The sequence below is a fragment of the Xenopus laevis genome, chromosome 8L (assembly GCF_017654675.1).
Source record: "Xenopus laevis strain J_2021 chromosome 8L, Xenopus_laevis_v10.1, whole genome shotgun sequence".
Lineage (NCBI taxonomy): Eukaryota > Metazoa > Chordata > Amphibia > Anura > Pipidae > Xenopus > Xenopus laevis.
In genome coordinates this window covers 122687455-122703763 of record NC_054385.1, presented here as the reverse complement: position 1 = coordinate 122703763, position 16309 = coordinate 122687455, and the positions used below count along the sequence as shown (strand labels likewise).

The window sequence follows — 16309 nt, the reverse complement described above, 5'->3', positions numbered from 1 at the left end:
GAAATTCGCCGAATAAACGGTGTAAAAAGCTGTGTAATATATAACATGGTGTATGCGAATTCCAGTTTTGCCACCATTATTTTACATATTGTTTCTGGGGGAAGTCACAGTAAAAAAAAATGCCTAAAAATTTTACGCAGTTTTTTACAATGTGGCGATGTGGGGTGTATTATGCCACCATATTTCACACAACATAATAAATATGCCCCTAAGCCTGAACACAAGGAACATCAAGAAATAACAAGGGCTCCCCTACTTGTGGGGTTGTTGTTAAACTTTATGAAATAACTATTATACCGCCTCAGCCCAGGGGCCACAAGTTTGTACTTGACAAAGAAACGAGTGGAAAGAAGGGATGTTTAATAGTACTTACATCTCTGTGATGTTCTCCATCTCCCCAAGGATGGAGATGCTGGAAATGGTGTTGGGTTCCAGGCACTGGACCAAGGTCCCGTAACATCGGCAGGTGTCGGGGCAGGAGTTCACCTCCCCTGGTATGAGGACGAGACATACCAACATCCCGCAGAACCCCCAAAACATTGTGGAATCCAAGGAAGAGAAGGTTCTAGAGGTCTTCTCCAAACCGACCATATTCCGAGAGGTCACCTGCCCTACTCCCTGTCTCCTCTGCTCATCCCTCCATCTCTCTCTCGCTTCTACTGTCTCAGCCAGTGGATGTAGTAAGTGATGCTACTCTCTCTCTCCTGATTCTTCCACCCTTTTAGCTGCACACATGTGAGCTCTACAGGCATCTGCCCCTCAGCCTGAAGCAAGAGAACATCAGCCTAAAATGAGGAGGGGCCGACAAACAGGCATACGACTTGCTCACTGGACTCAGCCCGGCCATGAATAGTTAATGCAGAGGTTAAAGTTGCCTGCAGAGCAGAATCATCTGTTGTTTGTATCCCCTGTGCCGGCTCTCCTCTCCTTTGATAGAGAAGCACCAGGAGAACAGAGCAATGTTGGTGGTGGAAAGGCATCCGCAGTTTATTTTTGCATTAAATGAAGCAGAATGCAGAATTATAACATTAGGCAGGGGGAAACGTACAGGCTAGAAATGACCGGGGGTCACAATCGAGATCAAAGAAACAGTGGTGTGAGAAAAGAGAAGCAGACAGCCGCGAGGGTGGGGAAGGAGGGTGAGAAGTGTAGGGGTGCAAGTGCCAACCCAAACTGAGAGTGATAAATTAACCTTGTCCAGCAGGGATATTCTATGGGAGCCCAGAGGACTCCCCACTACTCAACTCCATACACTAATTGCCCTAATAACAGCCCCAAGCAGCTGGGTATCTTGTCTCTACCTCTTTATATACTGTAAGGACAGGATGGGTTAAAGGAGAAGTTAACATTAAAATAGGGATATATTTATAGCTTGTACTTCCCTAGGCCTGTATGAAACATTATTTTTTGTTAAGTATGCTTTCTAAATATTTTTCCTAGCCCCACAGATGTCTCCCATTCTAACCCCACCCCAAATTTTGAAATTTGTAATCAGGGCCGGAACTAGGGGTAGGCAGAGTAGGCAGGTGCCTAGGACACAAAGCTGGGGGGGGTGACAGGTACTTACCTTCTCTGTCACCTACCCCATGTCCAGTCTCCTCTCTCCTCGACTCTGTTTTAGCTTCCCGGTCTATCTGTGCTTTTGCGCATGTGCACGGCCATGCGCACGCAGCAACTCGCGCCAAACTGCAATGTTCGCACGCCAAACGGTGATTTGCGAATTTATATATCCAGCTGGGACTGGCCAGGTTGGCTTGGGAACCTGGCCGGCTCTGTTTGTAATCATTAAAAAAATAGTATAGTACAGGTATGGGATCTGTTATCCAGAAACCTGTTATCCAGAAAGCTACGAATTACTCCTATAGACTCCATTATATCCAAATAATCCACATTTTTAAAAATGATTTCCTTTTTCTATGTAATAATAAAACAGTAGCTTGTACTTGATCCCAACTAAGATATAATTAATCCTTATTGGAAGCAAAACCAGTTTATTGGGTTTATTTAATGTTTATTGGGTTTATTTAATGTTTATTGGGTTTATTTAATGTTTACATGATTTTCTAGTAGACTTAAGGTATGGAGATCTAAATTACGGAAAGATCCATTATCTGGAAAGCCCCAGGTCCCAAGCATTCTGGATAACAGGTCCCATACCTGTATAGTGTATAGTGTTTCAATTTTTTTGGCATTTTTTCTCATTTCACATCTACATCCCTTTTGATGAAAATTCCGATAAAAAATGTTATTCTATTCAGACGAGAGGGACGCTAAAGAACTTTTTAGCTTTTTCAAATGATTGAAATTTGTGGAAAAAATAGACCAAACGAGACAGAAAAATAACATTCCCATTGTTTACTGCTATTCTGGATTTTTCAAATGCCTCTCATGCAGATAAAGCACTGCGTATCTTGACAGCGCTATATAAATAAATGATGATGATGATGATGATGATGCAGATGAATTACTAATAATTTGCATACTGTATTATATGGTACTGCGTGTATCGGTACACTGTTCACACCTAGATCAACTAAAAATAAAAGGCATTGAAACTTATGCACGACTAACCAAAATTTGTGTGACATGGTTTTTGGGCACACAAGGTTACACTGAAATTCAATGAAAAAATACTGCATTGATGTTAAGTTGTTAGTTGCTGTTAGTTTACATGCATTTATGTTGTACTATTTAATGTAAATTAGTCATCATTTAGTACAATATTAATCGTGTATTTTTCAATCTCTACTACTATAAAGCCAAAGAAAGTAATAGTTCATTATAATCCTTAGTTTATAAAGAGACAACACATTGCCCAGCTTGTTCCTTATTATCCTCCCCAGTGAAGCTTACAATCTAAGGCCCCTATCACACTCATACACACTAGGGTCGGTTTAATCAGGAGCCAATTAACTTTCCTGTATGTTTTTGGAGTGTGGGAGGAAACCCCCATGCAGTCTCCTGGCAGATGGTGCTCTGGCTGGAATCGAAACCAGGACCTGGGGACCTGAGTTTGATTCCAGCCAGGGCTCTATCTGTAAATATTCCACTGCATTCACACTGGTGCCACATCTAAGGTCCCTGTTACATTTACACACACTACAGTCAGTGTTATCAGGGGACAATTAACCTGCCTGACTGTCTTTGGAGTGTGGTAGGAAACTGACACAAATACAGAAAGAAAATAGAGTCAAACCCCCATTGTCCGAAGTATTTTTTTTTTTAAATAGTTCCTTCATGTTCTAATGTCTTTCAATGGGAGCATTTCCCCCAATTTAAGTAGGATTTCCTGCATTTGACATCATAATTTTGGTCCGTTTTTATTTTAAAAAAAACTTTTTCTCCCCTGTCAATGTTAGACTTTTCCCATTTTTACAGAAACACCCTGATTTCATATTTTCCTGGAATTTTCCGGTTCAATGGAATATGTAAAATCAGGGTTTGGCTCTACAAATTCCTTGCAGATAACAGGGCACATGTATGTCTGTAAGTGCATTTGAGGTCCCCGCACTTTCGACTCAGTCCTTCCTGGCTTCCATTCCATTCTAAGATATAATTAATCCGTATTGGAAGCAAAACCAGCCTATTGCGTTTATTTAATGTTTATATGATTTTGTTGTAGACAAAGGGTCTGGCCACATGAGCAGATTCGGGGGAAATTAGTTGCCAAATCGCCAAATCTCCTCTTCTTTGGGGCTACAATCTCCCCAAACTGCTTTGCCCCTGTCCTCCATTCGTTTTCCGAAGTCATCTGGAGTTTCCTCGTGAGGCAACTTCGGAAAACGAAGCGGAGGGCAGGGGGAAGGCAGTTCGGGAGATTGTTACCCAAAGAAGAGGAGATTTGTCGCTGGGGCGACGAATCTCCCTGAATCTGCTTGTGTTGCCTGGCCCTTAAGGTATGAAGATCCAAATAACGGAAAGATCCATTATCTGGAAAACCCCAGGTCCCGAGCATTCTGGATAACAGGTCCCATACCTGTAATACTAAAAAGGCAATTTTTTGTGTATTCCCAAACTGTAAATGTAATGTACGCAAAGGACAGTTTGTATGGATTGTTATTTCATGTCCCCATTGATTCCTCCCTGATATTCTGTTGCGCTGCAGCCTGGCACAAATGATCTGGGTTGAGGTATGACTGATGGTTAATGGGGAGATATAGAAGTATTTCTAGGCAGGGGTTAAGGGGCAAACGAGGAGCAGATACAATTACAAATAAATAGGAGGAGAGAGTTGAAGGGGTTATGGAACAGATGGGAGTAGAATGAGGAGCTGCATTCACCACTGACATTCATCCCCACATTATAGTAAAACATGGAGTAATGGACAGAGGTTGCAGAAAAAGGCGATGATTATTTAGGAGATTCCAGGGGTCCAGTGCACCCCTATGGACGACAATGTGAGACTTTTAATATATAAACAGGCTCATTTAACGATATAAAGTTGCCAAAAATTTTTAAAAAAAAGTCGTCCAAATAGACCATGCCCCCAATATATGCAGTGATGCCTCCCTAGTGATATGATCTCCAGCTTGGAAAGATAAAGTTCCATGTGACCTCTCCTCTTGCGTATATAAGGAAACAGAGCGGTCTTGCTAGTGCTCTATCATCTCCCCCAGGTTCAAGGGTGGGTGTTTGGGGTTGCCTAAGCCTAAGGCACAGTCAAAGGCAGAGTGTGGGACACCATGAACAAAGGTTAGGGATGGCACAGTTCCGCCTGATTGGTCACAAATCTGTAGGTAACAATGGATGAATTGCAGAAATTGAGTCTGCACAGTTTGTTAGATAGAGTCTTGCATGTTTTAAAGGAGAACTAAAGATTAACTAAAGAAGTAGCTAGAAATGTTGTACATTATGTTTTGTGCTTCTGCACCAGCCCAAGGCAACCAAAGCCCTTTAGCAGTAAAGATCTGTGTCTCCAAAGATGCCCCAGTAGCTCCCCATCTTCTTTCTGCTGATTCACTGCACATGCTCTGTGCTGCTGTCACTTACTGAGCTTAGGGACCCACTCACAATATACAGTACACATAGAATAGAAATGTCACAATATAAGGCTGATTAGTAATTAATACAGATAATTACTACATGGCAGCACAGAAACCAGTGCAATTAGCATCATAATTTAATAATCAGCAAACCTGTAGCATCAGCTTATATTACAGCCAGGGAAGCTCATTTTCTGCTGGATAATTAGTGACGAGCCCTAAGCTTAGCTTCTCAACAGCCAATCAGAGCCCACTGAGCATGTGAGTGTCACAGACACTTTCCAAGATGGTGACCCCCTGTGACAAGTTTGAAGTCCTGGATCATTGCTGCTATTGACAAGAAGAAACTTTAGGCTGGCGCAATAAGTTCACTATATAAAATATGGCATTTTTAGCCATATTCATTTTTAGAATTTAGTTCTCCTTTAAAGCACCTTCAATTAAACTGCATGCCAGAGGTTGTGCCCAGATTGTTGCATGTAGCATGTTAAACCCTTCACACTTTACACCTGCTATTAACTTCCTTTTGCACACTGTACCTCTAAGCAATGTATTTGCCTCTGCAAAGTCATATACAAGTACAGAGAGTAAGAGGGTACATACCTACACCATGTCCATTTTCCTATGGGTGCAACATACCTACTCAGGGTTGGACCGGCCTAGACCTTCTCCCTTGATCTACTGGCCCCCAAAAGAAAACAATGATGTGCGGAGCCCCAGTGCTCCAGTCCGACCCTGTACCTACCAACTGGTGCAATATTTTGCAGACAAACCCCCATATGTAATAAAAGGCACTTAGTTTGCCCAGGAGCAATAACCAATAGCAACCAATAAGATGTTTGCATTTTAACAGGTGACCAGTAAATTCTACCTGCTGATTTGTTGCTATGGGTTACTGCCCCTGGGCAAACTTAGTGCCTTTTATTACATAATCCCAAAAGAGTTTTGCACCTATTTGCAGAACAATGCTAGAATTCTGGTGAAAAAATGACTGCATTGTGAGGAAATATGGGAAAAGGGAATTTGCAATGCAGAATCTAAAGGGAATAGTTAATAACTGTCAGTGATGAGAGAGAAGAAAGCAGATGCCGGGAGAGCAAACAGAACCCTATAGGAGGCTGAGTAAGAAAACACTCAGAGGCTGTGCTTGAGACTGTTGTACTGAAGGGATCCAGGAAAGAATAGGACAGATATAAAGGCATTTTAAAGACTTGGTAACAATGAAACAAGGTTAAAGGGGGGATATTAATCAAAAAATATTTTTTATTCTGGCAACATGGTAATATACATTCATCCCACAGGTCCAATGGCTCTAACAGCATCTGTAACTGTAATTGCTATGTCTATCCATTTCTATTCTCTTCCTTGGTGTTTCTGAATCCTGAAGCCATGTAACAGAAGCCAGCCGATGGACACACCTGACTTTGGTTAAATGGTTTCAAGAAACAGAACCAGGTGTGCGTAACGGGGCAGACACTGGTTTCCCTGGCAATTGCATTGAAGTTATTTTAAAACCATTGAAAATGAATGTCGATTGGAAAGTTGCAGATTTGCAATTAACATGATGCAACATTTTATTTTGGGGTTTACGTCTTCTTTTAATCTCCCCTTTTAAATGGAAATGAAAGGCAATGTGCCCCTTGCCTAGTTATATTCATTCGACACACTTTAAAATGGTACATTTCTTGTCAGTCTACACTGCGTGCTTTGCAAAATCACCAAGGGCAAAAAAAGTGCAAAAAAACACAAAATGATATGACAAGGCTTCATGTCCTCCATAAGAAAACAAGGGCCTCTCTGACCCCGACCCCATGACTGGAAGAGCTGTAAGGGCAGGGGCTTCCTTTCCTCCTTCGTCTCACACATCTAGGGAGGGTTGCTCCTCCAAAAATGAGCCCAGGTATGGGGGGTGGGCAGAGACTGATTCCTTCAGATCTTTTGGACTAAAGTCCTACGGGCTTTGAGTGCCCTCAAAATCCAAGGGTAAATGAATTGTGAAAATTACCAGGGCAAAGGAGTAAAGTGAGATACATAACTACATAGTAATCACCATGGGCCTTGACCTCCAACTTTGAGTTTCAAGCACCCCTAGATTGATGCTCCAGGCACTTCGAGCTTCCAATATGCCAACCCTTTGTCCAGAGCAGGGATCCCCAACCTTGTGAACCCGTGAGCAACATTCAGAAGTAAAAGGAGTTGGGGAGACACATATGCATGAAAAATGTTCTTGGGCTGCCAAATATGGGCTGTGATTGGCATTTGGTAGCTCCTATGTGGATTGTCAACCTACATTGAGGCTCTGTTTGGCAGTACATCTGTTTTTTATGCAACCAAAACTTGCCTCCAAGCCTGGAATTCTGAAATAAGCTCCTGCTTTGAGGCCACTGGGAGCAACATCCAAGGGGTTGGAGAGCAACATGTTGCTCATGAGCTACTGGTTGGGGATCACTGGTCCAGAGGATCAAATTGGCTACCTCTGGAGGCACCAACCCAAACCCCAACTAAGAACAGATACACACTTGATCTTAGCCAGAAGGCAGAGGAGTCCTTCTTAATTTCCTTCTAATGTGAGCTATACTTTCCATAATCTTGGCCATGCCTTTCTAATATGAGAGCATCAATTTATTTCATGAGTGGGCATGCAAGTGACCCAGGAAAGTATTCTTTCAATTTAAAGGGGAACTCCATGCAAGGTTTCTAGTGATGGGCGAATTTGACGCCGGCATCCGTTTTTTTCGACGCCGGCGTCCGTTTTTTCACGAATTTATTTGCTGGCAGCGAATTTGCGCCTGGCGAATAAATTATGTTTTGTGCTTCTGTACCAGCCCAAGGCAACCACAGCCCTTTAGCAGTAAAGATCTGTGTCTCCAAAGATGCCCCAGTAGTTCCCCATCTTCTTTTCTGCTGATTCACTGCACATGCTCTGTGCTGCTGTCACTTACTGAGCTTAGGGACCCACTCACAATATACAGTACACATAGAATAGAAATGTCACAATATAAGGCTGATTAGTAATTAATACAGACAGTGTCGGACTGGGCCGGAGGGACACCGGGAAAAACCCCGGTGGGCCCCGGGCTCTTGTGGGCCCCGCCGGCCCAGATCCGCTACTTAGTGGGGTGGCACGACCCCACTTTGTTTGGGGTCGCGGTAGAATAGAATGTCTGCGCATGCGCACAAAGGCAGCGCCGAGTGCATGCGCACAAACGCGGCACCGCGCGCATGCGCACTAGCCCCCTGCAGCACTCCGGAGCGGCAGCAGCGGCTGGAGGGGGGCCCTGGGGCAGTAGCCCCGGTGGGCCCCATGCCTCCCAGTCCGACCCTGAATACAGATAATTACAGCGAATTTGACGCCGGCGTCCGTTTTTTTCTACACCGGCGTCCGTTTTTTCACGAATTTATTTGCTGGCAGCGAATTTGCGCATGGCGAATAAATTCGCCCATCACTAAAGGTTTCTGCTGTGTTTTAACTCTGTAACCCATGTCCTCCTCCTACCCTTGCCTCTATCTTGTTTCCCTGCTCCTTTGCATCTGCATAACTAAAGGTACAAAGTGTGAGTGTGAAGCACGGCACTCAAGTTACACTACACTTACAGGAATTCCCAAGTGTTCTATCTGACCTAAATCACATCTCTCACACTGTCATTAATGCAATTTGAAAAATAAATTATTACTCTGTACCCAGATGTTAAGCCAAAAAGCTTTCAGTTCGTGCTGGGGTTGAGATGACTTTCACGTCCTACACAAAGCAGTTTTCAGTTGATCCGACTCAGAGTGTTGGTGCCATTCTGAAGAGAATTGTGGGGTGAGGAACAGGAGAAACTGGGGGGTGTTGTTTAGATAAAAATGAAAAATGAATAGTGTGGGAGAGATATACAGAACAGGGGAGAAGTGGAGAGAGGCATTAAGGGATAAAAAAAGACTAAAATGTAGATATATACTGTAGAGATGGGTTACAGATATATAGAAACATTGGGGTAACAGTCATCCTACTATAGTTTCAGAGGTATCAAGGGCACAAATAAGCACTCACCCCAAATCTCCCTCTAATTGACCTTCATTGGGGTAACAGTCGCCCTGCTATAGTTCCAGGGGTACCCAGAGCACAAATAAACACTTACCCCAAATCTCCCCCTAATTGGCCTTCAGTCTTGGCCCCCTTAGCTCATAACAAGGTTACAGTTATATAGAAACATTGGGGTAACAGTCACCCTGCTACAGTTCCAGGGGTACCCAGGGTACAAATAAGCACTCACCCCAAATCTCCCCCTAACTGACCTTCAGACTGGGCCCCCTTAGCTCATAACAAGAAACAAATGTAACAGTCACCCTGCTATAATTCTGGGGGTAACCAGGGTACAATTTGCCCTGGTAAATGATTTCCTGAATGAAAAATGCAATTTCTTACCTGCCGATTAGCAGGAATAATTAATTTATTTTTCAACTAATTTAAAACAAAGAGAAAAAAAATCCCACTTTAAAAAAGAGAATTGCTGTGCCCTGCACCTGCACCAATAACCCCCATTGAAGCTCTATCACAGCAGTGTGCAAAGTTGTAGACAGATTGTTTGTATGGACATACTCAGCATGTTAAAAACATAGACACCCAACTGTAGTTGCTTTTGTAGCAACTTTGGTTCGCAAAGGGGGAGATGATACCGCCTGTCAAAAACAGGTTCCAAACAACAGGCAGGCACATGGAATTTGTACCCAGTTCAAAGTAATGGTTTATTTTGCCTGTAAACATGTAAATACAGTAAAGTCAACTGAACTGATTAGCTTTGTTTTACATTGTAAATATTTGTTTCTTCAAAGAATGTGGAATGTTGGAGCATCAGGTCAAACTTTGACGCCCCAGGGCCAAAAGCTCTGTGGGTAAAAATATAAAGGGCTACTTAATACACACAATGATAGTCATAAGAAATAGGTTTCTAAGAATAATAGGCCATTAACTTACTTTTAATAGTAACATTCTAGTACCTGAATACGTATTGGAGAACGAGGTGATGTGGCAGATAGAACTCTCAAGAATTGGTGAGAGTCAGTGTGAGAAAAGCAGCTTTGTGCTCCACCAAGAACATTTAGCGTGGAAAGTTCCCCCAGGTGTCATCTGCTTGATTGTTGGAACCTAAGTGCGTACGGCTCAAAGATATAGTATGAAAACCCGTAGAGCACACCATGAGACTCCTGGTTTAATGAGAACAGGTAATTGTGTGATACGACAAGCATATTTGACATACAAAGGAGGTTCCTTCACTACATTCCATAGATCTTATCTTCCTGTTGAATCCTGTGAAATCAGTAGAAAGATTTTGACTCGTCACTTGACATTATCATAATATATAGCACATTCTTGTAGATTACTAGGGCCAACTCACTGAAGCCTCTGCCAAGGGCAATACAGGAAGTCCAATTGATCGTCATGCCATAGATTCCTCTAAACAAACCAGAAAGACTCCGCACCCTGATGGATTCAGAAGCAAGAACGCCATTATTTTTTTAGTAAACATGTCATACTGAGAGAGAGCAGAAAAAGATGCTTAAAATGACATTATTAAATCTCTCTCTCACCATTAAAGCTACCACCTCATCCTCGCAACCCTCCTGTAGGTTTAGAGGCATCAGCTGGGTAACTTAAGCAGTGGCTCATCGCCAAATCTTTCATATCGAAGCCATCTCGATATCCCCTTAGGTGCTCATCTCTACGAAAACATGTCCAGGTCTCCTCTTGTGCCTTTAAAAGGTTGGTAATGAGGCAATTCAGCGATAAGGCAAGTTATTGTAGCCAACTGCAGAGTGTCATCATGCCCTGGAATAATTGGTTGAGACTTGTAAGCCCCAGTGTCCTTATAGGGACAGTTCTTTAGCTTTGCTTTGAGGCATAGCAGCAAGATAGGATTTGGGTCCCTAAGCAGCTCTCTGTTTTCCTTAATTAAATATCAGAAGAGCACCTCTCAGGGCGAGCATGGCATCTTCAGTTTTCTGCTGAGGATTTATAGATGTAGGAACACAATGTTCTGAGTGAAACCATATGGCCCCTTTCATATCTCCTGCGCTGCTGATTCTTAGAGAAAGGGTTGGTTGGCACATTGGCCCACTCCTGCCCCTATCTCTGAATTCCCCCTAGATGTTTAGACAGAAAAGAACCAGACAGTTGTTGATGGAGCTCATACTGATAAATATTTACTTTTCATACCATACAAAAATGTTTGGTGTTGTGGCTACATGAATTGCTTCACTAACATTTGTTAACCACAAAACAAGAGACATATTACGCCCCTTATCTGGTAGCTATTGGTGGATGCAGGTTGATGAGCATCAATCATTAAAGGTTCTGCTCCATCATATAGTTATTTCTGGTTCAGTGAGATCAATGCAGTAGGACCCCCTCCTCTTTAAATGTTGTTTTATTCAGTACAGGACAATATACTGTACGCAATGATGACGCTTACAATAATGGGAGGTCCTCTAGATCCAGATATGAAAAGAGAAGGGATTCAAAGAGCGGAATCTTCCCAAAGGTCTCTCTAGTTGATGAAATAAAGGGAAGAAAGGGACAATAGGTGCTTGAAGGAACATACCTTAGTGGTTGTGCCACTTTTAGATTAGTTAGTATGAGGGTAGCTTAGGTGCAAAGAGAAGACAGGCAGGAGTAGGTCCTCTAGCTGAGCAGCTAGTCTCTTGTTGTGAGAACCCCAACAGGCACCCCATCAGTACTGTATAGAGAGGCCATGGGAAAGAAATTCCCTTGGAGGTTAACTTGGGTGCATGCTGAATAGAGGCTGGACACTCATGTATAGGTCAGGTGGAGACCTAAGACAAAATGAATTGGGTATGTGAGGAGGCACCAGGCTGGTGGGCCAGTCCATCAACATGTACCTGTGGCAATCTGTAATGTGTGCCCTTTTGTGATACCCATAGAAGGAGAAGAGAGAATTATCACTCTAAGGGGCAAATTCACTAAGAATCGAAGTTGCGCCCTGCGCAACTTCGCCGCACTGCGCCAGGCGAATTTTCGCCAGCGCTACGCAAATTCACTAAAATGCGAAGTTGCGCACAGGGGTAGCGAAAGGTTGCGGAGTTGAGCTAGCGTTGTTTCGCTATATAAAGCGAAGTTGCGCTAGCGAAGGCTAATTTGCATACGGCGCCAAATTCAAATTTCAATGGAGGAATACGTACCAGCACTACAAATGGCTAGAAAACCTTCAAAACATCAAATAAAAAAATTATTTTGCCCTACACATGTGCCCACTGTCTAGGTAAGTTGCCATGAGTCAGGAAATGTAGGGGGGAGGAAGGGGAGCCCCAAAAAATTTTCGATCTTTTTCAGCCTATCACCCGTCATGTAGAAAACACGCCAGCGTTTTTTGGGACTTAGAAAAAATTTTGACTTTTTTTGAAACAATCCCTATCTACTCTATTGCACTTCACTAGGTCTGAGGTGGCGAAGGAAGTCTAGCGTAAAAGGTAGCGTTCGCTACACTGCGCAATTTAGTGAATTTGCGTAGTTTCGTCGCTAGCGAAGATTCGCCTGGTGTAAGGTTGCGAAGTAACACTAGCGAAACTACGCCAGCGTTCGTTAGTGAATTTGCGCAGTAACGAAAATGGCCAACGCTAGCGAATTAACGCTAGCGTTCGGCGCTTCGCGCTTTAGTGAATTTGCCGATAACAGTGAAGTGGTTATTCTGTGTTCCCCCCTCTGTATGAGATGATGTGTACAAACCACACATTTACTCTATACCATGAGTCAGTGTGTTGGGAGGAATGAGTCAGGCAGTGCCAGAAAATGCACTGGGAAATGCAGAGAAATTATCATGGTCCTGCTCATTCAACTACAATATGTATTATTGACTGATTCTTTGCTTCTGTTAACTCTTTATTATTTTTGTCTGCTGGTGGTAAAACCCCTTAAGTTTGAGTAGATCTTGGGAAGGCCTAGTAGTTCAGAGGTCCCAGTGAGGCCCTAAATGTTGGACATTTTCAAAATATCTCCATAGGTCTGGTCTTCTTGGTGAAGTTTTGGTGTAAATTCAACGTCAGTTTTCCAATGACTCTACTGACCCAGCTGGGGCTAATTGATAAATGGGGAAAACAGAGCCTTAAAATACTTCCTCTTGCGATGATTTAATTGTGAACATCTAATGCAGATTGATTGTGAGCTAGAATTGTACTATTGAAGCTCATATTTCTATGCAGACCCTTTCTTATTATTCTTCAAACGAATGATTAGTTGCTAAGATTAGCGGCCATAGCATTTGTATAGCAGCTATGTTCTTAAGCCGCAGAATAGAAAACAAAATCATATGAAAATTGCTTTAATAAAAATGAAATTCGATGCAAATTAAATTCAGCTGCAGATTGGTTTGGGATTCGTTTAAAAAGGATTAAGAGTAGAAATACTGTCTCTTATATACTGACTTTACTGTACCAACCCAGAGGTTCAGCAGCCCTATAACAGTAATGAGGTCTTCAAAGTTTTCCACAGAAGCTCGCCATCTTGGATCCTGTTAGGCCATCTGTTGAGTGTCAGTGGCACTGCACATGCTCAGTGTGCTCTGGGCTGCTGTTGAGAAGCTGAGGGGGATGAAGGTATTGGTGCTGGCCTCTTCCCTCACCATTTGTCCTTCCTGTGTGTCCAGAGCACCATAATAATACCGGGAACACCCCACTTTTGAACTACAGGTATTGGTATCATTTTTATTCATAGGAGAAGCTAAGGGGGTCACAGGAAAAATAAAAAACAATCAAGGTCCTGCGACTACTGTGCCTACACTGCAGAAGAAACAGACCTGGAACTCTCATCTGCTCTTGCTCGTAAAACAACATAGAGATGGAAACAACACAAGTTTGTATTTATGTATTTTAATTTTAATGGTCTGTGTATTTTCAATATAAACTAAGAGCAAAATCTTAAATTGTGCTTTTTTTTTTTTTTGCCTTGACTGGTTGCTGCTCACCTAGGGATTCATTCATAGACCCCCAAATCTTGAACTCTATAATCAAACACAGGTGAACGCCAGCCCCCCTCCCCCCCGTCCGTTTACTGCTTCTTTGATCGGTCACATTATTCCACCAATTAGATCATTAGCTCTTAGGTTCCAAAGGCACTTTGTCCACATTCTCCTCTCTAACTCTCCGTCTCTGTCAGAGCTTTATAGGAATAAATTGCTGCCATTATGCACTCGAGATCCCCAATGACCGGCGTCTGCGGAAGAAAACTGGGAGTGACTGGAGGAAGCTTGTAGCCGCAGCCAAAACTGCAGCTGTGCCCCCTTTCCAAGTCATTAATCACCGCTCAGGTCCCCTCTACATCTCGGCCTGTGCTTGGGCTTTGTATGTTGCCCCAGAGGTCCATTCCCATCACTGCTTCAGCACTCAGGCCTGTCGCAAATCACTGACTAATGACTTCTCCGGCAGGAGATAAATTGGACTCACCTTCAGCTTTTTTCTGGAATACTCAGCCTCACTTACTGAGCAATTATCCACTGATAAATTAGCCATGGATTTCTGCTGATCATTGTCTGGGGGCAGTTCCTCCATTTGTCACAGGCTGAAGGTGGCAGCCTTATGGACCCAAAGGGCCAGTCAAACGTGTGACCAGAACATCATACCAGGACCTCTCATCTAAAGACAATTACTTCCAATTACAATGTGCTTTGCCCTCACTGTTTACTTATCCTTTGCCCATTACTTCTCATTCAAAGTTCACTTGAACTAAAGAGCAATTAAGAAAGTGCAAATCAGTAGAGATGTCGCGAACTGTTCGCCGGCGAACTTGTTCGCGCGAACATCGGGTGTTCGCGCTCGCCGGAAGTTCGCGAACGTCGCGCAACGTTCGCCATTTTGGGTTCGCCATTGTTGGCGCTTTTTTTTGCCCTCTCACCCCAGACCAGCAGGTACATGGCAGCCAATCAGGAAGCTCTCCCCTGGACCACTCCCCTTCCCTATAAAAACCGAAGCCCTGCAGCGTTTTTTCACTCTGCCTGTGTGTGCTGAAGAGATAGTGTAGGGAGAGAGCTGCTGCCTGTTAGTGATTTCAGGGACAGTTGAAAGTTTGCTGGCTAGTAATCGTTTTGATACTGCTCTGTTATTGGAGGGACAGAAGTCTGCAGGGGTTTGAGGGACATTTAAGCTTAGGTAGCTTTGCTGGCTAGTAATCTACCTTCTACTGCAGTGCTCTGTATGTAGCTGCAGTGGGCAGCTGTCCTGCTTCTGATCTCATCTGCTGACTGCTGCAATAACAGTAGTCCTTGTAAGGACTGCTTTTATTTATTTTTTTGTTGTTTTACTACTACTACTACTACTACTATAAGAGCCCAGTGCTATTAGTCTAGCAGTGTTGGGGAGTGGGACTGGTGTGCTAATCTGCTGCTCCTAGTAGTTCAGCAGCACCAACTTTAATTTTTTTTTTTTAATATTCATTTTTTTTTTATTTTACTTTTTTTATTTTACTACCGCTGTAGTAGTGTATAAGTTGACCTTTTAGGCATTATTTGCCCTGTAGGCATTTTTTGCCCAGTGTGTTATTCAACCAACTGCCATCTAGCTGTGTGACCTTGTTCACATTCTGTCTAAATATCCATAATATTACCGTCTCCAGAAAAAACACCAAACAATGCCTACAAGGTCAACGTATGGCAGTTGTTTAAAGAGAACAGTAGATTACTAGCCAGCAAAGCTACCTAAGCTAAAATGTCCCTCAAATCCCTGCAGACTTCTGTCCCTCCAATACAGAGCAGTATCAAGCAGATTACTAGCCAGCAAACTTACTATCATCTGTCCCTGAAATCACTAACAGCTCTCCCCCTACACTATCTCTTCCAAGCACACACAGGCAGATTTTTCAGATACATTTTTGCCCTTGATCCCCCTCTGGCATGCCACTGTCCAGGTCGTTGCACCCTTTAAACAACTTTAAAATCATTTTTCTGGCCAGAAATTTTTTTTTTAGATGTTAAAGTTCGCCTTCCCATTGAAGTCTATGGGGTTCGCGAACCGCTCGCATTTTTGCGCAAGTTCGCGAATATGTTCGCGAACTTTTTTTCCGACGTTCGCTACATCCCTACAAATCAGTTTAGCTCTGTCCTTAAAGTTAAATATGCCAAATATACATTTGTTTGGCCCGGGGAAGGTGGGAGCATCACTAGGCTGGACATACTAAAGTTACTAAAAAAACTCTGAGCTTGAATTGGAATGGGGAGGTCGATGAGAGATGACTAGTGATGGGCGAATAAACTCAGCAGGCGCCAATCCACATTGAATTGCAGTGTTTTGCCACTGGCGAATGAATTCACAAAACTACGGAAAAAATTCTGCGGCGAGAAATC

At 43.1% G+C, this 16309-nt stretch overlaps 1 protein-coding gene across 1 annotated transcript in view; it reads right to left on the bottom strand.

The window, feature by feature from the left end:
- ntrk1.L (neurotrophic receptor tyrosine kinase 1 L homeolog) overlaps positions 1-1089 on the bottom strand; it is a 74415-nt gene extending 73326 nt beyond the window's left edge. The window contains exon 1 of the mRNA XM_018231426.2: positions 374-1089. Within this exon, the coding sequence (XP_018086915.1) occupies positions 374-591 (218 nt within the window). The 5' untranslated portion in view covers positions 592-1089. The remainder of the gene's footprint in view (positions 1-373) is intronic.
- Positions 1090-16309: the final 15220 nt, after the last annotated feature.